The sequence below is a fragment of the Drosophila eugracilis genome, unplaced genomic scaffold, assembly GCF_018153835.1.
Source record: "Drosophila eugracilis isolate 14026-0451.02 unplaced genomic scaffold, ASM1815383v1 contig_47, whole genome shotgun sequence".
In the NCBI taxonomy this organism is placed as follows: domain Eukaryota; kingdom Metazoa; phylum Arthropoda; class Insecta; order Diptera; family Drosophilidae; genus Drosophila; species Drosophila eugracilis.
In genome coordinates this window covers 958,133-979,770 of record NW_024573338.1, presented here as the reverse complement: position 1 = coordinate 979,770, position 21,638 = coordinate 958,133, and the positions used below count along the sequence as shown (strand labels likewise).

The 21,638-nt window shown below is 40.1% G+C and overlaps 7 protein-coding genes across 9 annotated transcripts; 4 read left to right on the top strand and 3 right to left on the bottom strand.

Annotated features, from left to right (window-relative positions):
- Positions 1 to 258: 258 nt before the first annotated feature.
- Positions 259 to 3,082, bottom strand: LOC108112912 (chromosomal protein D1). Its single transcript, XM_017223293.2, has 3 exons — positions 2,955 to 3,082; positions 2,139 to 2,820; positions 259 to 1,293 (listed from the first exon to the last, which is right to left on the bottom strand). Exons 2-3 carry the CDS (start codon positions 2,554 to 2,556, stop codon positions 638 to 640), a joined length of 1,074 nt encoding a protein of 357 aa, XP_017078782.1. The 5' UTR covers positions 2,557 to 2,820; positions 2,955 to 3,082; the 3' UTR covers positions 259 to 637.
- Positions 3,083 to 3,509: 427 nt separating this feature from the next.
- On the bottom strand, positions 3,510 to 8,785 carry LOC108112907 (phosphoinositide 3-kinase regulatory subunit 4). Its single transcript, XM_017223278.2, has 8 exons — positions 8,563 to 8,785; positions 8,308 to 8,494; positions 7,001 to 8,047; positions 5,926 to 6,936; positions 5,652 to 5,865; positions 4,593 to 5,226; positions 3,912 to 4,526; positions 3,510 to 3,841 (listed from the first exon to the last, which is right to left on the bottom strand). The coding sequence occupies exons 1-8, from the start codon at positions 8,658 to 8,660 to the stop codon at positions 3,610 to 3,612; spliced, it is 4,038 nt and encodes a 1,345-aa protein (XP_017078767.2). The 5' UTR covers positions 8,661 to 8,785; the 3' UTR covers positions 3,510 to 3,609.
- A 1,629-nt stretch (positions 8,786 to 10,414) lies between these two features.
- On the top strand, positions 10,415 to 14,547 carry LOC108112891. The gene is made up of 5 exons (XM_017223251.2): positions 10,415 to 11,410; positions 11,843 to 11,991; positions 12,937 to 13,216; positions 13,729 to 14,049; positions 14,320 to 14,547. Exons 1-5 carry the CDS (start codon positions 10,646 to 10,648, stop codon positions 14,398 to 14,400), a joined length of 1,596 nt encoding a protein of 531 aa, XP_017078740.1. The 5' UTR covers positions 10,415 to 10,645; the 3' UTR covers positions 14,401 to 14,547.
- A 48-nt stretch (positions 14,548 to 14,595) lies between these two features.
- Positions 14,596 to 16,184, top strand: LOC108112902 (luciferin sulfotransferase). Its single transcript, XM_017223263.2, has 2 exons — positions 14,596 to 15,403; positions 15,466 to 16,184. Exons 1-2 carry the CDS (start codon positions 15,069 to 15,071, stop codon positions 16,079 to 16,081), a joined length of 951 nt encoding a protein of 316 aa, XP_017078752.1. The 5' UTR covers positions 14,596 to 15,068; the 3' UTR covers positions 16,082 to 16,184.
- Positions 16,185 to 16,324: 140 nt separating this feature from the next.
- LOC108112878 (phenoloxidase-activating factor 2-like) lies at positions 16,325 to 18,740 on the top strand. Of its 2 annotated transcripts, XM_041819112.1 has the most exons (3): positions 16,325 to 16,423; positions 16,957 to 17,364; positions 17,629 to 18,740. In XM_041819112.1, exons 2-3 carry the CDS (start codon positions 16,963 to 16,965, stop codon positions 18,694 to 18,696), a joined length of 1,470 nt encoding a protein of 489 aa, XP_041675046.1. In that variant the 5' UTR covers positions 16,325 to 16,423; positions 16,957 to 16,962; the 3' UTR covers positions 18,697 to 18,740. The 2 variants fall into 2 exon arrangements, with proteins under 2 accessions (XP_041675046.1, XP_041675045.1); XM_041819111.1 differs by having other exon boundaries at positions 16,957 to 18,740.
- A 258-nt stretch (positions 18,741 to 18,998) lies between these two features.
- On the top strand, positions 18,999 to 20,753 carry LOC108112916. Of its 2 annotated transcripts, none has more exons than XM_017223315.2 (6): positions 18,999 to 19,283; positions 19,336 to 19,572; positions 19,636 to 19,776; positions 19,832 to 19,987; positions 20,131 to 20,499; positions 20,550 to 20,753. In XM_017223315.2, exons 1-6 carry the CDS (start codon positions 19,068 to 19,070, stop codon positions 20,673 to 20,675), a joined length of 1,245 nt encoding a protein of 414 aa, XP_017078804.1. In that variant the 5' UTR covers positions 18,999 to 19,067; the 3' UTR covers positions 20,676 to 20,753. The 2 variants fall into 2 exon arrangements, with proteins under 2 accessions (XP_017078804.1, XP_017078795.1); XM_017223306.2 differs by having other exon boundaries at positions 20,044 to 20,499.
- Positions 20,688 to 21,637, bottom strand: LOC108112931 (mitochondrial dicarboxylate carrier). The gene is made up of 2 exons (XM_017223326.2): positions 21,201 to 21,637; positions 20,688 to 21,114 (listed from the first exon to the last, which is right to left on the bottom strand). The coding sequence occupies exons 1-2, from the start codon at positions 21,635 to 21,637 to the stop codon at positions 20,688 to 20,690; spliced, it is 864 nt and encodes a 287-aa protein (XP_017078815.1).
- Position 21,638: the final 1 nt, after the last annotated feature.

The following is a 21,638-nucleotide window of genomic DNA, read 5'->3' as shown; positions in this document are numbered from 1 at the left end:
TGTGACCGCATTCACATATAAATTAAAATATTCTACAGTAAATACTGATTATAAAAATTAAAGTAAAAGTAGTAATTTATTCAAATTAAAATTTTATTGACCTATTCATGAAATCTTTGCAACTGATTGTTATTTAAATTTTCCCTGTAAACAAAGAAAAATCTAAAAAAAAATCAAATTTCTTAATACAATACAATTGAAATCAAAATGAATTAAAATAAGGACTTGGAACCTTTCCCAGTTAGAATCATTTCGAACTTTTCTAATACATATATGTTATTTATTTGAAAGTTTCAAATTAGAAATCTTTTTCCGAGTTACACATCAAATACAGTGGAGTGCAGTAAACGGTTTTCCGTTATCTCAGCAATAAATCGAAATATGTATATAGTTAAATGTTTGTTGTTTTTGTTGTCTGAGGAGGGGAAGTTTCTCGAAAGTCCAGTGGGCCCTCTCCTAAGTTTTCCTTTTGTGTTTTTGTATTTTGTGGTCTTAAATAAAGATAATGAGTTTTCTTTCACGTTTTTTTTTGTATCTTTTTGTGGCTCAATATTAATTTTTTTGTTTGTTGATTTTGAGGGGAGGTGGATGGGGTAGGGTGGTGTGTGATTGTTTGTTTGGAAATGTTTATAAATTTTTAGGCAGCTACCGATTCGGAATCGTTGTAGGCATCCGAAACATAATCGTCATTGCCATCATTATCGCCATCGGAATTCCATTTGAGGCCATCTCCTTTGGTTGGTGTTCCATCCGTACGTCGTCCTTCATCGTTCGTCTCCCTCTTGGAGTTGTGCTCATCCTGGTCATCGGAATCCCCATCATCTTCGTCATCATTGGTGACCTTTCCTGGGCGACCACGGGGCTTCTCATTGGCCGATTTGCCGGCAAGAGAAGGACGTCCCCGTTTCTTCGGCGTAACTGCCGTTTTCTCCGGCGAGCTGGGCACCTCCTCAACGGAGTTATCATCATCATCCTGATCATCTCCATTATCCTCAGCCACCTGCTTCTCGACTGCAGAACCGGAATTAGACTTTGGACGACCGCGCGGACGACCGGTGGGTACATAAGCGGTATTTCCGCCACCCGCCTTGTTCTGTGGCGGACGACCACGTTTCTTGGGCACTGGTGGATCACCATCTCCATTCCACTCGGCAGCCTGTGGCCGGACCTTCTTCGGCCTTCCCTGGCCGCGTCCCGTACGCGATATGTTCAGGTTGACGGCTCCAGTTGCCGGCCGACCAACAGGGCGACGATCTTCGATGCTGCTGGCGTCGTCGTCGTTATTCTGATCATCTGTGGGGAAAGGGCGAAAGGTAAATTATTTTAAAAATATAAACGGATGACTAAATACATAAATTAGTCCCAGAAGTACAATTATTAGTTCTTAATGCATTTGCTGATAAAACTTGGCAACTAATTTTTTTTTATTGCATGTAGTCGAGTTGCTTGCATAACGTCTGATCAAAGTTGAACAGTTTAAGTCGGGATTCGAACAGTGAAAATAGTTATCACAATAAAATACTGACTAATTTTTAATAAAAAAAATAAAGAAATACATGTTAATAACATATTACATATCTAACCTTGAAATTGATTTTATCTTTCCTTTCTATCTCTGAACAATCTTTTCTAATGAAAAGGTCTACGCAAATTCCTTAATACTAACCTTCTAGAAATAGACACTACCTGCCTAAAATCTCCAGGTAGATTCGTTAGGTCTAAGGCAAGAGGATGCATAAATCAAAGAGGGCTAATATTAGGCATTGTTTGACAAGAGCTGGAAATTTTTCCAATAACACATGGGAGGGATGTCCTTTAAAAGAATTTGTTTCGTGCACAAAAATCAAACAAATTTACAAGATTACAAAAGTAAACAAATGTAGAAGCATGTAAATAAAATGTAAATATGAGCATATTTTTACTTATGATGTACATACTGTACATACTTTCTACATTTCATATTTTAGTAAAAATGGCGGAAATGCGTTACTGAAATGCGTTACTGAAGAAAAAAGTATGCCTCCTTTGCTCTTTGCATACTAAAAGCTAATTTTACCTAATGAAGGAACCTTTTCTGTTCTTTAATATGTGTATATCATGAATTTCAATCCTATATATCAAACAAGGGCTTTAGTTACCTTCATCCTCGCTATCGCTGGGCTGGTGCTTTTTGGGCCTGCCTGCCTTTCGCTTTTTGGCGGAACCGGGAGTCTTGACTGCATCACTGCCGCTTCCACCGCCACCGCTGCTACGGGGGCGACCCCTGCCCTTCGTTGGCGAAGATAATGAGTTGTTAACCTGCTCGTCGCCAGAGCCGGCATCACCATCGATCTCCTCCTCCTCATCCTCATCGGCATCTTCATCGTTTTGGATTTTGGACACCTTGGGCGGACGACCACGCTGACCAGTGCCGCCGCCACTGCTAACATTTAAACTCTTATTCTTGGAGGGACGACCGCGCTTTTTGGCACCCGGCGATGCAACCGCTGCTGAGGATCCTCCACCGCCACCTGCCTTTGGCGGTCGGCCGCGTTTCTTTATAGCAACTTCCTCCATTTCTGGCCGGGGTTCAATTTGAAAATCGAAAAAAGAATGAAAATCCTTCTTTCCTTTTCCAAATCTTTTCTTTTCTGCGCCTTTTTTAAGCGGCGTCCCTTCGTACACACACTATTGCAAGAAAATACACAAAGTCGCAAACGCACACAGACGATGCTTACAGAAACGCGCTCTCTTTTGCACGCTCACAAACACATACCCACTCTCACTTATTTTCGCTTGCTTCCTCTCTTCTTCTTGGCTTTTTGTTTGCCGAAAATTGAGCTGTAAAAATATGAAGAAAAACAATTTAAAATGCTTGCTTAAAACGCCGGAAAATGCTAAAGAAAATTTATTAAAAAATTCCAGGAAAATTGTAATTTTTACAGAGCCGAAAATGGTTCACTAGCGTCACTTACTTGCTTGGAAAATTTTTAATTGTAAAATACGCGCAAGGTAGTACAGTTTAGGTGCTAACAGTGTGACCGCGTAAACATCAATAAATGTACAGTCGGGCTCTCGTAAAAATACTAATCATTACATTGACTTTCCAACACTTTTTTTTCCGTTAAAATTTGATTTTTACTGGATTTTATTTCGTAATAAAAACACACAAAAAATTAAGGAAAATAAAAACAACAAGAAACGGCTTGTTAAGGTTTTGAAAATACAAAAGAAATGATTACTTTCTTGAACCAAAATAGTCAATGTTTTGTTTTACGAAAGAATTCAGATTTTACAAGCTGAAATAAGTTAAACTCATGACCTACTATATGAAAACGAAAAATGTAATTGTTTATTCAAGAATTTTTATATTTATCTAATATTTAAGAATAAGTTTAATATTATAGAATATTTCCTGATGATCAAAAAGAACAGAATAGATGCGAAAAAGATACGATGTTGAAAGAAGACCAAAAATTAAAATAATTTGAATGTTAGTTAAATAACTTTTTATGTAAAAAACGATAGCCCACAGTTAACAAGCAACTGTTTATTTAATAGTTACACATATTGCAGTTTATTAGGCTAATCACAGTTGAATATTTAAATACTATATATATATCGGGTGGCTCACTTCCACAGCTTAATGACACCGTCTCGCGATGCCGAGGCTATGTAGATCTGACCCTTGTCCTTACACATCAGCAAATCCGTGATGGCATCATGGTGACTGGCCGTGGGCATGTCCGGTCCAGAGCGTGGATTCTCCTCCGTGGAGGAGCGTAGCTGTGTCGAATCGCCAGTACTGGCCATGGAAATGATTTGCTCCTCGATTACCTGGCTGCCATCGATTAAACGAGTACTAAAAAACAAAATATTTAAATTATGGTTTACCATAATAACATTTTTTATAAATATAAAATAACACTTACCTATAGTTAAAAGCTACATCGGCCAGATTATCATTGGCAGCTGGAACTTTGAGCAAGGAATTTTTGGGATTGGCTATATCCCAATACCGAATCCGTTGATCTGAGCTGCCTGTGAGAATGAAGGGTGAACCATCGACTACGCCACTTAGAATGCCACACGTGGTGGCCGGATCACTGGGACTGGCACTGGATAAGGCCGCGATCGGACTTGCCCACAAGACCGTCTGCCGCTGTCCCGTTTCGATATTCCATACGGACACCTCGTTGTTCGACTGCGAGGCTGAGATCAGATACGAAGGCTCCGTTGGATGACAGGCCACCTTGCGTATCCACGAATCAGCTGGATGCTTGATTTCAGCTATGGGCAGACGGAAGCGTAGATCCCAGCAGATGTGTTTACCACCACTAGTGCCGGTGGCTAACCAAGAACCAGTTGGATCCGCACAAATTGTGGTGATCACTCCATGACGAAGTTCATTCTGCAGTCGCCAGGCACTGTGCTGCATTCGTGTGTCCCAGGCCACGATTCCGCCGTACAGCGTGGCGTATACGATGACACTCTGCGTGGCCTGGTCGTAAGCATGCATGTCCACAACAGGTCCATCCTTATGATCACTACGGTTAAAATGAAAATGGATAATAGAGGGTACTCTTAAAAAGGAATCAGTTTAAGCATCTTACTTCTGATTAAGCGCCTGCTGGAGCGTCATTTTGGCGGAGTTCCGATCGATCCTCATCATCAACATGCTGCCATCCTTTCCACCCACCGCCAGCGATTGTCCACTATCACAAGCGGCCAAGGCATATATCGGTGTATTGGCCGAGTAAGCCTGCCTCGATTTATTAACTCCTTGATTACCATTAAGCTTACTGCAATCCCATAATCGCACTGTGCCGTCTATACTGCCGCTGGCAAAGAGTGATCCGTGTGGCCGCAACGAAGCTAGTTTTATCACGGATTCCGAATGCTCATGCAAATGAGCCACCAGGGTACCATTCATCCGCCAGCCAGGTGGATAGGGCGTCACCAGCTTATCATAACTGCAGCGCTGCGAGATAGCCAGCACATTGAAGCGTCTCTTAATCTTCGTCGTCAGCGATTCGAGATCTTTGCGGCACTCCGAGGAGCGTTCCAGCCAGCAGTTTCTCTCCGGCATCGTGTATTCACCCAGTGATGTAGCTGCACTAACGGTGGCCGTTGGAACACTAAGGACTACTGCTCCAGAGGCAGGACTTCCAGCCAATCCACCACCTCCCAACGGCGTGATCGCTGCATCCGAGGCTGGTGATACCAGTGTGGGACCTTCGCTGGATCCTGAAAAACAAGTGATAGGAAGTTTTAGTTATAAAAATAATTATTTAGTTAGATTCTTATTTTATCTTTTAAGTAAGCATTTTTTTAATTTCAATATAAAATTTAAAATAATCAAAACTCGTAAGCTGAAAACTAAATATTTAATTTTATTATACAGGAAAACTTAATACATGATTTAATAAAAATCGGAACTTCTTAAAAATTAAATAACAAAGCAAAATAGTTAACAGAAAAGCGAAACGCTCAATCCTCATCGTATAAATTCCCAAAGTCCGGAACTAAAAACATCTGAGAAATTTATAAATGCGATTACTTTACAATTAAGAAACCGAGAAATTGAAATGAGTTTTAAGTAATTTAATGAACTTGTAAAAACAGATTTAATACGGTGAACATGAAACCCAGAACATAAATCATAGACTTACGGTTTTCCAATGGAACTTTTGTGGCCTTGTCCGCCAGCGGATATTCATGGCAAGCGACTTGCTTCCGACTGACCACGATGCGTCCATTCCCAGAGGCGGTATCATCTAGATCCTGCAAGGCCTTGTGTTTCATGGAGATCAGAAATGGGTTCATGGCTAGCAGCTGCATTTCAATAAGATCCGTTAATCCCTCAGAGCTTAGGCGCCTGAAAAGCTGTAAGTGAATGGCAAAATTAAACAAAATTCATATTAAAAAACAACCAAATCTACTCACATTCCTCAGAGTTTGTCCCATCTCTTCGTACTGTGGCGTAGCTCCTTGCCTGGTCAGACTTCGAACTCTCGACCTATCCTCCAGCGCTCTAAGAAAATGTTGAATATCCTGGAAGCGCAGCACGCTGTCAAAGATCTGTCGCGGCACAGGCGGATGTACACAGTCCAAAAGAATGTGCGGTTTCTCTACTTGGATAAGCGGGGCCTTGAGAAAAGCGCCAATTGCCGGCATAATCTTACACTGCACATCAATGGCACTGAGGTTACGAGCAGTGGTTGCAATCATGCCGCAGATTTCGTGACGAACCCAAAGATTTGGATGGCACAGGTAACAGGCTGTCTCTTGGACAATTTCCGTCACGGCTGGCTTCTTGATGTGTCCCAGTTCGATGAGAATTGTGACTGCACGTATGGCTTTTGCGATAACGAACTCCTCACGATCGGTGAAGCCTTGTTGCAGAAGTGGAACCAATATGTCCGACGCCTGCCAGCCCACGTAGCCAGCCACTCCGGCAATGTTATCATAGAAAGCTCCCCTCAAATTCTTGTCCTCGTCATTTAGGAAAGTCATTATGTGCGAGAGTATTACATCGTTGGCCTTTTCCTTGCCAAAGAAAGCACACAGATCGCAAATGCCAGACTCCATTAGAGTTTGCTTTACTATTGGTTGGGAATCCGTCAGCAGACTGAGAACCGCCTGTCTTACTATGTCATGAAGAGCATTCAATTCCGCTTCGTAACGTGGAGTGGGCATCTCATTAGGAGCATTCCGTTGTGTTTCCTCAAGGAAGTAGACAGCACTCTTAGCCAGAGCAGCAATATTCCGGGCAAAGGCCACGCGAACAATCACGGCACTCGATTCGCTGGCTAAGTCAGTGATGGAGGGGAGGATGTACTCCGGAAATACGTTGGCATCGCTGCGCGGAATGTCCTTAACCATGCCCAGGCAGGCGGTCAACGTTTCTATGGCCTGAACTTGCACCTTAGCTGGGGATTTTTGGGCCAAGTGGAGCTGAAGAAGATTTTTGACCATGTAAGAATTATATATGCAAATCTCTATAAAAAAGAGTACTTACAATATAGGGCAATATACGATCTAAAATGGTTTCAGAAGTTGTGTACTTCGATAGCTTCTGTAGGAGTTCCAGGGCGGCAATTTTGGTGTTTGACTGCTTAAGACCTCGAATGCAAGATGTAACTACCGTGATGATCAAAATAAGACCATCATGCTCCGGTGGTAGTCGCACACACAACGTCGGGTCCTTTTTTTCCTGTTGATCATCTCTATCATCCTCTTCTGGTGTTAAATCCTGAGCCTGTGTCAGCACCTTGATGCAATGTCCAATGTCCTTGTGCAGACACTGAATCTTATCATCTGGCGACATGATCGGCGTTGAGCTAAACATTTGCAAGTAGGACTGCAGGAAGGAGTAAAAATACTCAGGAAACAGCTGACCACGCTCCTGATCCAAGTAGTCCTCGGCGCTCTTTCGGTTCATCGAATGAATATCAATCATGGATGCCAACAGATTGCGCAACCTTTCGTTTTCGATTCCAGCCAAGTGTTTTTCTACCAAATCCCGCTCACCGCGTCTGTAAGCCAGCAGCTGGGACAGTTCAAAGGGTGCCGTTCCTTCTGTCCATAGTTCCAGCAATGCACAGCCGGCTGAAAATATGTCCATGGCTGGCAGTAAAGTATTTCCAGCATAACTAGGAGCCAGGCGAATAATGGAATCCGTATGGATGACCGACATATTGCCATTTCCGCCATCATCATCTGATGCCAAAGTTTTAACAAATCGCTCGGGCGCAATATAGCAGGTCCTTCTTCTACTAGTATCAAAGAAGTACGTGTAGTCTGCCGGATTGTCTTCCGGTAAATAAGTTGGCTTAAAGGAAGCAAAGTCCGAGAGTAAAATCCAATTCCAGGAAGTGATTAGGATATTCTCCAGCTTGATGTCACCGTGGCAAATCTTCTGTTTGTGGCACTGATTCAGAGCACACAGAATCTGAAATGTAATCCACTTTTTCTCCAAAACTGTGAGAAACGGGCGTGTCGACACGCGATCATAGAGACTGTGTTTCACATACTCCCGCATTATGTAGGCTGCCTTGTCAATGAGCTAAAAATAAGGAATTCTTAATGGATAATTCTTGACTTAAACAGGTAAAAACCTTTGTTAAAAGTTTTTTGAAATGCTTTACTCTATTATGAACATAATTATTATTTGATGACTCAAAACTAATCAAGATAACCCTCTTGACTTCACCAAAGAAGCCAATTATGTGGTCAAATTATGAATAAACTTTGTCTTACTAGATTTTTCCATTGTACTATAGATTTTTAATTACTTAGTTCAACAAAAATGAGTGATAAACAAACCTCCACCCGTTGAAAGGGTAAACAGTTGACGGCATTGGCCAGCGAAAGTGTCTTCTTGATGCCTTCCAGTCGTTCCTTGTGATCCTCCAATGGTAATGTGGGATCGTGCTTGACAAACACCTTGACCACTATTTGACCCTCATCCGTTTTCGCCTTGGCCACTTTAAAGAATCTCGTACTGCCCATACTGCGGAAAATACAAATTCGTGGGTGTCAACAACAATTTTCTTGGCGATTGCTCGATTTTTCACTCACTTGGAACTGAAGGTAATTTCGGATCCAAACTGGCCGGAAAAATAATGCTCCACCGCGTAAATCTGCGAAGGAGCAATGCCCACCAGTTGATTGCCCATCCTGTTCACAATTTCACTTGGTTGTGTCCGCAATTATGCTCAATTTTATTACTTTCTTTAACAATAACAAGAAAACTAAGTCTTCGTCTTTTTCTGCGCAGCCAAACAGCTGGTGGCGATAACCATTCGGTACTATCGATAATTACACTGTTAAATATATTTTAGTTTTTTCCATTTATCAGAAAAATATATTTAATATTTAAAAAAAAATTAACTCTTTTTTATATAGATAATAAAAACAAAGAGTTTTAGATAAGACATTTTTAGAAATATGGCACAATAACGCAAACAGTTATATTTAAACAAGAAACTATCGGCGTCGCGTAAAAATCGATTAGGGTACTTTAAATTAAATCGAGCCGCGCATTTTTGAATGCCGTAGTGAGTATAGATTACATCTTTATAGTTGAAGCGCTTTGATAAGTGAATGGAGTGTTTAAATAGTATGCAAATGCTTTTACATTTCCATAATTCCACTTGATATTCAACCTAAAATGTCAATTATGCTAATAACAGATTTATAGGCAAAGGTCAACTTGTTCTTGGATTTATATGAACGAAAAGAAAGTATAAGACTAGAAATTACTTCAGCTTGGCATGACGATCCCATTAAACTGATTATAAATTTATGTAACGGGCACACTGCAATCCATTTCTTGAATAAATTCGAAATGGGCCATGGCGAGAACCAAATCGAAACCCAGAAACTGTTCAGGTGACAAATGTGCCAAGCATTCAATTGGTTTGCTTAAAGAACTGGAAATGAAAATGGGATTTCTTAAAGGAAGTAAATATACCCTTTAACGAAGTTTCAAAATTATAAAGTTATATAGTAATCATTGAATAATAAATCTATAAATCTATACCGAATTTTAACAACATTAATATAACAAACATATGTATTAAATACTTTTCTAAATTAAGAGTAAGGTTTTAATATATTTTGAAATTTATATTTGTAAAGCATGTTTTATATTTCAGTTGGCCGACGGCTTAACAGGCATACCCAACGAAAGAAACCCATAACCCGTGTTTGATACTCGTATTTACATAAAAAGTCCAAGCAGGCGGCATTAACCAAAACGTTGGCTCCGAATCTGACTTCCAATGTCCACCAACCGCCATTCCAAGAAGAGAACTTTCAAAGCGGACGATCGTGTGTAAAAAGAAAGTAGGTGGGTAGGTAGGAAACATAAACAAAGTGCGAGCCATAGAACGGGGTACATGGGAAAAAAAAATTAAAAACCTTCATATTAACTTCTTTCAAATTGTTTTCGTTAGAAGCTGCTTTCTATAAGAAAAAGTAAGGAAACAGTAGAATTTATGAAATTTTCCAAAAATTATCATCTTCAAATGTGGAATGCAACTATTCTTATTTTAATATTTATTGTCTTAAAAATATAAAGTAACAAGAAGTAAAGTCTATTCATAAGATAGTCATAACGAGATATAATCTAAAAATATATTCAAATTTAGACCAACCTCAAAAACTAGAAATATTTTTTTCCCGTGGAAGGCAAAGCGGTTCCGCTGTCTCTCCTCCATCTCTTTTTGTCTCGTTTATTTCTGGAGACGGCAAACCTGACGTGTACAAAGCGCAGGCGTAAAGAATTCCGCGAGAGAGAGCGCAGCCATAGAAACAGGTGAGAGAGATGTAGCTGAAGAGATTCGAAAGAAAGGAGGATCGAGAGAGCCAACAGCGAACATGTTTGAAGGCCAAAAGAATCGTTGGCTTAAGAAGTGTTACAAACTGGCGAAGAGCCTCAGAAGAAAGAAAGTTTTCGGCTGTGCTGGCTGCTCTGCTCTGCGATCTCCGATCTTAGTTAATATCTCATAGCAGATATATATTTCTATATATATATATTTCAGTAGATATATTACCCATACCGTGTGCTCAGTGGAGCGTCTTCCGCGTTTTGTGGCTGCGTCGCTTAATTGGCCCAAAAGTATCTCAAGTGTGTGATTGTGAAAGTTCCTGAAGAATAATGTACGTGAGACGAGCTTTGCTCTTGGCTTGCTTGCTGTGCCTGCAGCCGCTGAGTCCTTCTTTGGCCAGCGAGGATGAGTCCAATCCGCTACTGGACATGGCCTCCATGTTCTTCCAAGAGGCGCTGTCCAACCAGAATGGTGGTAACAATGGCGGAGGCGGTGGAGGAGCTGGCTTGGCGGGTGTGGCTTCGCTAATTGGTACCTTCATGCAAGCCAGTGGCAAATCCGGCGGTGGAGCAGGCGGCGGCGGTGCTGGTGGTGCCATGCAAATCCTTTCTGGTTTGGGTAGCCTCCTGTCCAAGAGTGGCGGTCAGGGCGGCGGTGGCTTTGATCCCTCCATCATTGGCAATGTCCTGGAGATGTTCACCCAGGGTGATGATGAAGAAGCCACTCCAAATCAAAAACGCAGCAATGGCGGTGGTTCTGAATCTGGTATTGGCCTGGACACCATCCTCCAAGTGGCATCGGCATTCATGAACACCCAGGGCAACGATAAGGGCTCTCATCACCATCAGAAACGTTCTGTTGGTGGCGAAGAACCAGAAACGGAGAACGGACTGATGAACCTTCTGCCATTGGTCATGCAGGCGGTTAGCTCTTTCGCCGGTCCCGAGGGTCAGAGCACTCAGGAGAAGCACAAGAGCCACGCCTGGGTGCTGCCCCCATTCCTGGAGCACATCCATGTGCTGTGGGATCACTTCTCAAACTCCGAGCTGGCCGATGCTTTGTACGAGAAATCTGGTGTCAACAAGATTATGAAGGTGGATTTCTAAATAAGTTTGAAAAAGATATAGGGATATATAGTAATCTGTATGCAGATTTAGCTTAAAATGTCTTGATAAAGATTTTTTTAATATTTTACAATATCTAAAAACAAAAAAAATAAACACAGAATAGAAAAGAAAGAAAAATTCAATAAAAAAAAAACTAAAAACAAAGTCCAGTTCAGAAAAAGTACAACAAAATATTATTTCCTGAAAGTAATAAAACAATCTTTTGATATCATTAAATTCGATTTACAAATCCTCAGAAATATTGATCACTTATCCAAAGAAATAATCAAAGAATAAAACACAAAGATTCTTTATTTAAGTTTGCTAAATTATCTATTCATTATCCTTTTTATTATCCTAAAACTATAAACATTTCCAAAAATTTATAATACTAATTATTCTACCTATCTCCTCCTCCAGGGCTTCAAGGGCAACGATGGCAAACTGGACTACGACAAGCTGTTCGAATCGCTGAACAACCAATCCTTCCGCCGCCGCTGGATCAAGTCCGCAACACTCTACCTGGCCGACTGGGCTAGCTACCTGGCCAATCCCGATGTGTATCTCAAGTGAGTCTCATTCAATGGTCATACGTGGCGCGATCTTAAATGCGTTGGGATGGTTGACCAAAGCGTGTTAATTGCGGATCACGTTCTGCTCTGCAACGGTTCCAATGCATTTAGCACCTGGCTAGGTGATGATTCTTGGTCCAAGACCAAGAACCCAGTCCAAATCTGATTCCCAAGTCCAAAACAGCTGCTGCCAAAGCCTTGTGCTAACCAATTCCCGTTAGCGACAACCCGTTTGCGATCGAGCATGTTCGATGCGGCTACCTTTTGACCCACTTTTATTTGGTGCTGGACAAGAGATGGTGGTGGTATATATGCTTTTAGAACGTGCCTGCTAATCCAACTGGTCAACAGTCGCAAGTTCCAAGTCCAGGCTCTGATACAGTTATAGTTGATATGCAGAAGATACAGAAGTCAACGGCATCGTTAAAACAAACAAATAAACAAAGCGGGCCGAAAACCGGTTGCCACTTTCAGTCGAGGGAAAATTGCTTGAGAAGGCGAGGTACACTTGTCCGAAAAAGTGTTTCATATAAAAAATAATTGGTTATTGTAATGTAATTTGGTTATAGATGTTAACCCAAAGGATTACCTTTTTAAGCTAATCATTCCATACATCAATATACCACAGCTAAGTAGTAAATCGAAAAACGACATGAGCATTATAGGAGAACAAAGATAAACAACATGTCACGATGACCATTAAACCAATTTTTCTTAGTGTACACCTCGAATTCAGACATTTTTGCATGACTTCAAAGTAGGTCAGGCTTCTCAGACTTCTTGGTCTTCTATTTTTTGTTTTTTTTTTTTGTTGCTACATCATTAGACAGCAACAACATCGCACAACTTCCACTTTCTAGAGACCCTTTCACTCAACTCGGTTGCTGCGTCATTCAAACTCATCAATTGTCCGTTGTTTTTCTCGTCTATCTTTCTTTACAGGTACTTCCAGACGGCACAGATCATGTTTAACGGCCTGCTGAAGTCTCAAGGTTATCCCAAGCAAACCCACTTTGATCCCTCGCGTCCGGGAGAGACCATCTCGAATCTCTTGGATCATGTTGCCAAACATCATCTGAATGTTAAGATCGATTCCAGACAGTATGTTAAGCCGGCAGTGGGTTATGCCAAGGAGCTACTAAAACTCGGCCAGGCACGTGGATTATTGCAGTTCAATGCCACCGAGATCAGCGACAAGCTAACGGATACGCTCAACCTGGAGGTAAGCAGATTCTCTGATCTTGGGAACTGGGCTACTTTGGCAGTAATTGATGTTCTTTATCTGTAAATAGGAAATAGCTGAAGTGAAAAGAATAGCACTAATTAAATAGCAGTTATAGTTATGTGAAAGATGTGTAGGGAGAAGAGAGAAGCCATAACTGTTGTTACTTAGAAAAAAACTAGAACTTTAATTTAGTATCCAAAAGGAAAAGCCTATTCAAGATTTAAAAAACTTAATGCTTAGAATTTATTAAAAATTAAACCACAAATGTTTTGATTAATCAAAAACTAACAGTTCTAGTTTGTTTATCATCACTCCGACTTGACTTTACTTACATTAAGTGGTAATTAAAAGTAAACTTAGTTTGATCTTAAAGTTAACAAACTATAGTTCTGCATCCTGTACTAAAGACTTAACTTGAAGCAAATTAAATTAATTACGTTACTATTTTCTTTTCTATTCCATGGCTTACGCACTCGATCGAAACCAACAATGGACCAAATGACAAACAGGTTATTGAACCGGTGCTGAAAGTCCACCGCGCCTACAGATACATCTCGAAGTCGCCGCAATGCGATCGCTATGTGCTCTGCCAGCTGAATGCAGCCGCTCTTGATCAGCAGGAGAAACAGAAGCAACATGACCAATATCAGCAGCACCATCAGCCCAAACAGAATCGTCAGACAGCGACAACGGCGTCCGGCCTAATTGCCGGAGTTAGTCCGAAAATCGTTAAGATCGGCAGCATGGGTGCAGCGATCTTCATTAGCACGGAAACCGGTACGCCGTTCTGGACGCTGTTCGGTGTGATCAATGCGCCATACAATTGCGAGGTGAGTAACGGCCACAATGATGCACAGTAAGAAATTTTGAATTTTGTTAGGAAAATAGAAATAACAGGAAGAGATTTCAAAATGACTTACAAATTACCTAAAAGTATATGGCAACTTTTTGCAAGTTTTTATCACTCTGCCATGATGTCTTCCTATGTTCCTTTTTTTATTATTATTATTTTTATTACAATTTATTAAATTTATTTTTTTCTCTGTACCTCTTCTTGTCGCCGCTTTCTAACTGCTATTTCTGCAAATGCCCGCCAACAGGCCAAATACCCAGTCGATTGCAATGGTTTCCACGAGGGCGAGGCCAAGGTGACCACGGAATATATCCACAACGAGTTGTAGAATTCCAGGTGCAGATCGAGATTAAGAACCAGAGGAAATGGAAATGAAGGAGACGTAAGCTCATTAAGATGATTTAGCTGTAATTGAAATAAAGATTTCGTGTGTATATAGTATTACGGATTGAAATACATTTAAATTTAAACTAAATTGTGTTTAACTTTTCCTAACTTTGAATCTCAAAATTGAACCTCTTTTCAACATTCTAAACTATTGATAATGACATTGTAACAGGCACATAAAAACTATAGTCAATTGTCTAAGTCTGGCTAATGATAGTGCTTATCGTATACATTGCTTGATCTCTTAGGAGTCAACGAACCGCAAAAGAAAAGTCACCCAACTACAGTCGAACTTGCCTAAGTGAAATAATTTGATATATTAAGGTTAACCGACTTCAAATAGGTTAAAACTTGTACTTCTTTTTTTTATTTATTTATTTAATTTTCAAAGAAACTTTAACTTAAAAAATGTTAAATTAAAGAAAAAGGGTTTGAAACTTCACTTTAGTTTACATTTTCAAAGCCTCGACAAACCAGTTAATGTGAGATTGAAAACCTGCTAGCTAAATTTTCACAATTTTCATGTTCAATGGTTAGTTTGAAAGTGCATTTGGCTTGACTTTGACTTCAGTCTGCATCCGTTTGTTGGGCATAACAGTCGAGATAGTCATGCAGCTGATCTATCGCGAATTACAGGCGGATATTGTCCGGCGGACTAATGCCATCTTTCCGGCTCAAAATTGCTTTGTTGAAGTGCTACCCGACCATTTGATCATTCCCAGGAAATACGTAGAGCTTGGTGAATCCATTCGATCGCTAAAGGTTTTTCAAGACGATGTTTGGATGGTGTCCTATCCACGAACTGGTTCTACTTGGGCCCAGGAGATGGTCTGGCTGTTGGGTCATAAGTTGGATTACGTAGCCGCAGAACAGGATTTGCGATTGCGTTCTCCACTCATTGAGCTTTCCGCTTTGTTTAGTACCGATCATCACGAGACGGTGGCGTAAGTACTCGCTGAAATTAATAATTTTCCGAACTTTTACTTTGACTTAACATAATTGATAGTGAAAAGTTTGGAAATACCGTTGATCTGGTTCGCAATCTGCCACGCCCCCGTTTCGCTCGCTCCCATTTGTCGTGGCAACTGTTACCCGAGGAATTTGAGACGGTGAAACCCAGGATCGTTTACACAGCTCGAAATCCCAAGGATCTATGCGTCTCCTATTATCACTACTGCAAATTGCTACATGGAATTAATGGCGATTTTGAGCAGTTTGTGGACCTCTTTCTCGAGGGGCACACTCCGATGGGTTCCTATTGGAAGCACGTCCTGCCCTTTTGGAAACGAAAAGAAGAGGAAAATGTGCTGTTCATCAAGTACGAGGATATGATCAAAGATCTGCCAAGTGTTGTACGCCAATGTGCCGAATTCTTGGGCGTCCAGAGTCTCCTAGATGTGTCCAGTTTGCAGAAACTTTGCGATCATCTTACATTCGACAAAATGAGAGCAAACAAGGCGGTAAATCTGGAGAAGTTACTGCCGGATTCGTCTACCAAGTTTATACGCAATGGCAAAATCGGGGACTGGCGTAATCATATGGGAAATGAGATGTCCGAGCGATTCGATGCTTGGAGCGAGCAACATATTGGGAATTTTGGATTGACTTTTGACTATGAGTGAATGTAATCGGCTCTAAGGTTATAAACGATTACAGTTTAGTTAGTTACTAAAAAATAATGGATCAGCTAACAAAAAAATTGTTAAATATTTTCATAAAAATATATATCCCATAAACAATATATTTTTTTGGGTGATGCGTTCTTTTATTTATTGTCGTTGTCGTGATAAGTGTTCTTATCAACATAAAAAGCTCTTTTGAACTTTAAAACATTGCTTTTTGAGCAAGCTGGTATTTTGAGATTCAATCGTCAGTCGTTTCTAAGCTGGGCTCGTGTTCACTACAAGTTTTTGAAAGCAATTCAGTTTCCTAATATAATTTAAGAAAAAATAACTTACAAAAAGGTATTACCTAATTTGCACAATATCTAATGAAGTGAAAATATTTAACATTATTTCTTATTCTGTTATTTAAAAGTTATTACTTCCTATCAAACTGATTAAATAATCTATTTTTTGTTTTAAAAATGTTTATTTCCATATTTCATTTAATTTTGCTTTCATTTTCAAGATTATTCTCATAGTTTTATGAGTCACGAGACCAACTGTGTCTGGTTTTAAACTTTTTGGAAGATAACCAATTCAATTCAAGTGCTATGTGGTTAAGTGCCTCGACTTTCAGATACCTATTATTTTAATATAGTTAGAAATCAAAAACTTAATTGACAGGACATGGCTATATATAACCGTATAGAGATCCTCTTAAAGAAAATTAATAATAATTTAAAAACTTCTTTCTATCTTTTCAACGAACACAATACAATTTTCTAATCGTCTATTAATGGGTCTAGCAATGATCCCCAGTGAATTCTTCTGGTTTCTTTTTGATTATGTTTAAGCTATTTTCAAAACTAACTCACCCATAATTCATTTTACAGATAACGATGACTAACTACAGCATTTTTTTGCTTCTCTTCTGTGCCATTTCGAGTTCAATTGCCCAAACACCAACTGTAATGAATGAAGCATTTGAAAAACTTGGCATAACTCAGATTAAAGGAACAATAAAAAGACCACCCAATGATTATGTTACTTCTGCGCCCACAGTTAATAGCGAAAATAAATTTAACAATTCATATAACGAAGTTCCAGCTTGCTTATGTGTTCATATGAAGAAATGCGAAACTTCATCAGAGGAGAATTACGGCGATGACCCGAAAAAAATCAAAAGAGGAAATTGTCGTGGAGTATTCGACCTGTGTTGTCCCCCTAGTAGAGTGATCACAAGTGATTCTTCTGAAGATGAGGAATACATTAATAAAGTACCTGAACCAAAAGGATCAAACATTTCAGTTATTTTTGCGCCCAAAGTTGGTAGCGAAAATCAATTTAACAATTCATATAACGAAGTTCCAGCTTGCTTATGTGTTCATATGAAGAAATGCGAAACTTCATCAGATGAGAATTACAGCGATGACCCGAAAAAAATCAAAAGAGGAAATTGTCGTGGAGTATTCGACCTGTGCTGTCCCCCTAGTAGAGTGATCACAAGTGATTCTTCTGAAGATGAGGAATACATTAATAAAGTACCTGAACCAAAAGGATCAAACATTTCAGTTATTATGCCTTTGCCGACAGTTGATAGCAATACAAATCTTAACAAATCATTTGACATTCCTCCAACTTGCGAATGTGTTGAGTATCACAAATGTGAGCCTTCCTCGGACGATAAGAATATCGATGGTTCCTTTAACAAGTTCGGAACATTGAACATTCGAAGGGGATATTGCCCTAATGCTATGCATCTATGTTGTCCTGTAAAACAAGTCCAGAAGGAGACCATAAATCCCAGGCCTAAGGAAAAACTTGGTTGTGGTATTCGGAACATTGGTGGGATAGATTGTACCATTAAGGGTGCCACACAGTTTGAATCCGACATTGCTGAATTTCCCTGGACTGTGGCATTTATGGTAAATGGTAACTATTCCTTTGCTGGATCACTTATTCATCCACAGGTGGTCTTGACTACTCATCGGGCCCAAAATTGGAAAACCTATACGGTTCGTGCTGGTGAATGGAACTTTAAGTCAACTGGTGAGCGACTGAAGTATCAGGAAATAACGGTTAGCAGAATCATCCAGCATCCTGAATACAATTCGATAAACCTGGCCAATGATGTGGCCTTTGTAATACTTGAAAAACCCTTCACATTGGATGATCATATCAACGTGATATGCCTGCCAGAACAAGGAACTACGCAGCCGTCCACTACTCAATGTATTGCCAACGGATGGGGCAAGGATGCCCATGGTGAATCGGGAAAATTTTTGGCCATAATGAAAAAGGTGACCTTGCCGATTGTAGACTCTGGAGATTGTCAGAAACGTTTGCGAAAGACAGAACTTGGATCTTCGTTTACCCTGGATAAATCTCAAATATGTGCGGGTGGGCAGAAAGGAATTGATACCTGCGACGGCGACGGCGGTGGACCTCTTGCCTGCCCACTTGGAAATCTTTCAGATAACCGCTATCAGCTAAATGGCATAGTGTCCTTCGGAGTTGGTTGCAACAATGAATGGCCTGGTGGTTATTCCAATGTGGCATCCTTCCGAGACTGGATTGACCGCCAAATGGATGAGAATAACTTTGATAAATCGTTATATACCCATAAAGCTTAATTTGGCTAAAAGATTTCAGGCAAATCAGTAGCAAAAAAAGAAAAAATTATATCTATATTATATTCTTATATATGTAACTACATTTTATTTTTCTTATATATTGATTTACTTACAATAAATAAATTGTCTTATATTCAAAAAGAAAAAATACTAGTCTTTAACTTTTGTTTTGATTTTCCAATTTACCGTTATTTCAAAATTTGTTTAGTAACGAAGTTTATCATACGTGAATAGTAACATTCTGTTAATCGTTATGGTAATAATTCTGTTAAATCGATAGTTTCTAAATGTGCTATCGAATTTTGCCGGCTTTATTGTTTACGTTTTGCTTCTTGCAATTCTGTTTGTAATTTTATTTACATAAATATAAAATGACGTGCGATGATAAAACTGAGGCGCTTGTTGCCCATATGTGTGACTTGGTGCAGTTCTACATGCTTCCCGAGTTGAAGGAAGATCTGGACAACATTCAACTGGATCCATCGCAGTTCGAGAGCTACCACGCTCTTCTCGTTCAAGATTTGCCCAAACTCTATGATTTGGTTCAGGAATTCCTTCAGAAGGATGGTGATGCAGGGCACGAGGAGGTTAGTTTCCATTAAACTACAATTACACAAATACAACTCAGTTGTCTTTCAGTTAAAAGTCAAACTACTCTTGCTGATTTGCGAATTGACAGCGTCTCCCACAATTTACCAACTTAAGGACGATTCTGGTAATCTCCTAAAGAACGCCAATGAGTTGGCAAGGCAACTATCTTCAAAATGGTGGGAGTCGACGGATGTACAAATGTTAAAATATTACGAGAAAAAACTCCACAGAGATTGCTGGAAGAAACAACTGGGAGCAGTCCATGGTTTTGGCAGGTATATGGAGGTATAGAATAGTATTATATCCGCTTTCATTATTTAATTTGTTGACGAAATCATTACCCCACAGCTTCGTTACGGAGACAAATCCAGAATGCCTACTCAGATGTTGGCCTTCGCCTTATCAGTGGGTCTAAATGTTCGGGAATGCTATGATCCTACCTACAAGCAACTGGGTGTCAAGATCTTCTCGGTGATGTTAAAATTTAGCGTACGTTTTGGCTTCTTCAACATCAAGAATTGAAATTAAAATTTTTGATTCTCAGAATTCCAAAGATATTCAGGAGCTAAATGTGCATAGCGTTATCTATGACCATGCACTGAAAGATGCCTACAATATGGAGTCCATTGAAGCCATTGATTCCGTTTGGAATTGCTTGTACTTATGCTTGGATCACTTTGTAGATCTGGATGCTTTTACAGTGGGTGAATTACAATTTACTCAAGCTATCATAAATAGTTTCTTTTCTATCCTTAGTGGAATCAATGCGACGACATGTTGGATCGCTTGATCCAGAATGTGACCATGGCATCCAACCCGAAAATCTCCACTTGCCTTTTGCAGTTCGTCACAAGATTGGGCTGCTATTTCACCATAAATCGCAGGGATGTGGAAGCGGCTCTGGCCACGGATATTAGTCAACCAGATAAGTTAGAGTTATGTCGAGAAGAGTGTCTATCTCTGAACGCTAGCACTAGCTATCGTTGGGCCAAGGCCATCCTGCAAATGCTCGTCTTGGAGTCGGACAAACTGCTTCAAGGTGTTGAAGTGTGCTATGAACTGCTGGGCCAGATGATGAGATGTTATTTAGTTTGTATCCTGCCCATTCCGCTGCAGGCTCTGCATCCGCATCTGCCAGAATTTTATGCCAAATTTGTGGCTGTGCTAATGGAGTGTTTGGTGGCCCATGAAAGGGATCCTAAAGTTTTAAAGGTATGATAATGTACTGCTTCCAACCTTTTATATAATATTGTATTTTTCAGCTCGTTTTGCGATTCACGGAAATCTTCAGCTTCCAATTGGAAAACGGCTCAACTGCAAAAATGCCCAAAGATTTAGCCGAATTTACCGAGGCTCTCAAAATTATACATCGCAAGATTTTTGAATAAATAACGTTGCCTTTATGTTAATATACTATACACAAATGTTGCCAATATGGTATGTGGAACAAGAGCAATAAGCGCCGGTTTCCATCCAAAAAAGAAACCTTGATAACCATGTTTTCGTATAATCTTTTTGCACAGAAGTTTGTATGGACTGCGGTGGTATTGGGAGGATTCATTCAAAGTTAGGATAGCTAGTCCATCCAGAGGAGTCATAATAAGCGTAATAATACTGCCGGTAAGCGCTGCTATTATGAGATCGCTAAGCCACGGCTCTTTTATTACTTGTGTCCAGGATGTCAGGGCATAGACCTGATCCCTAACGGGATTATAAAGCATTGCCACGGCGGTGCTAGTAAAAGAGTTTATCTTCCAACCATTAAATAAGTATTTCAATCCGCCCTTCATGTACATGCATTTAAGTCCTCGCCAGAAATTCCGATAGCTGATAAGTGTAATATTTAAAAAATTTAAATGTATATAAGTGCATTATTAACTTAAATTTTAGTTTGGGAATTTCCCGTAATTTACTTGCGTCTTTGGAATGATCCACGCGTTAAATCCGCCTGCCTTATGACCGCAAGTTTGGCAAAGGGTGTAGCCAGAAGGCCGCCCCAAAATCCGGTTAGGCCTACGACCGCAGTAGTGTTGTACGGTTTAAACATCAACACATACTTGTTGTCCTTTAGGGTATAGAACATAGTGTATGTGGAGAATGTATGAACAGTACACCTCAAACTGGACGCCACAATCCCGTAGTAAAATCCTGGTAATCCATGCCTGGCCATCAACTGGAACATATTTTTCATACTTATCCGATTAATATGGATTACGTTCGCCTGGATATTCACTCGAATCAGCTCCATCGGATGGGACAGCAGCTGGGCAGTTATTTTAATTAGAAGTCCCACAAAAATGGGCATTTTTGCAAATTGCTCCATTGTAGTCCCAGCGTCGCTATTATTCATT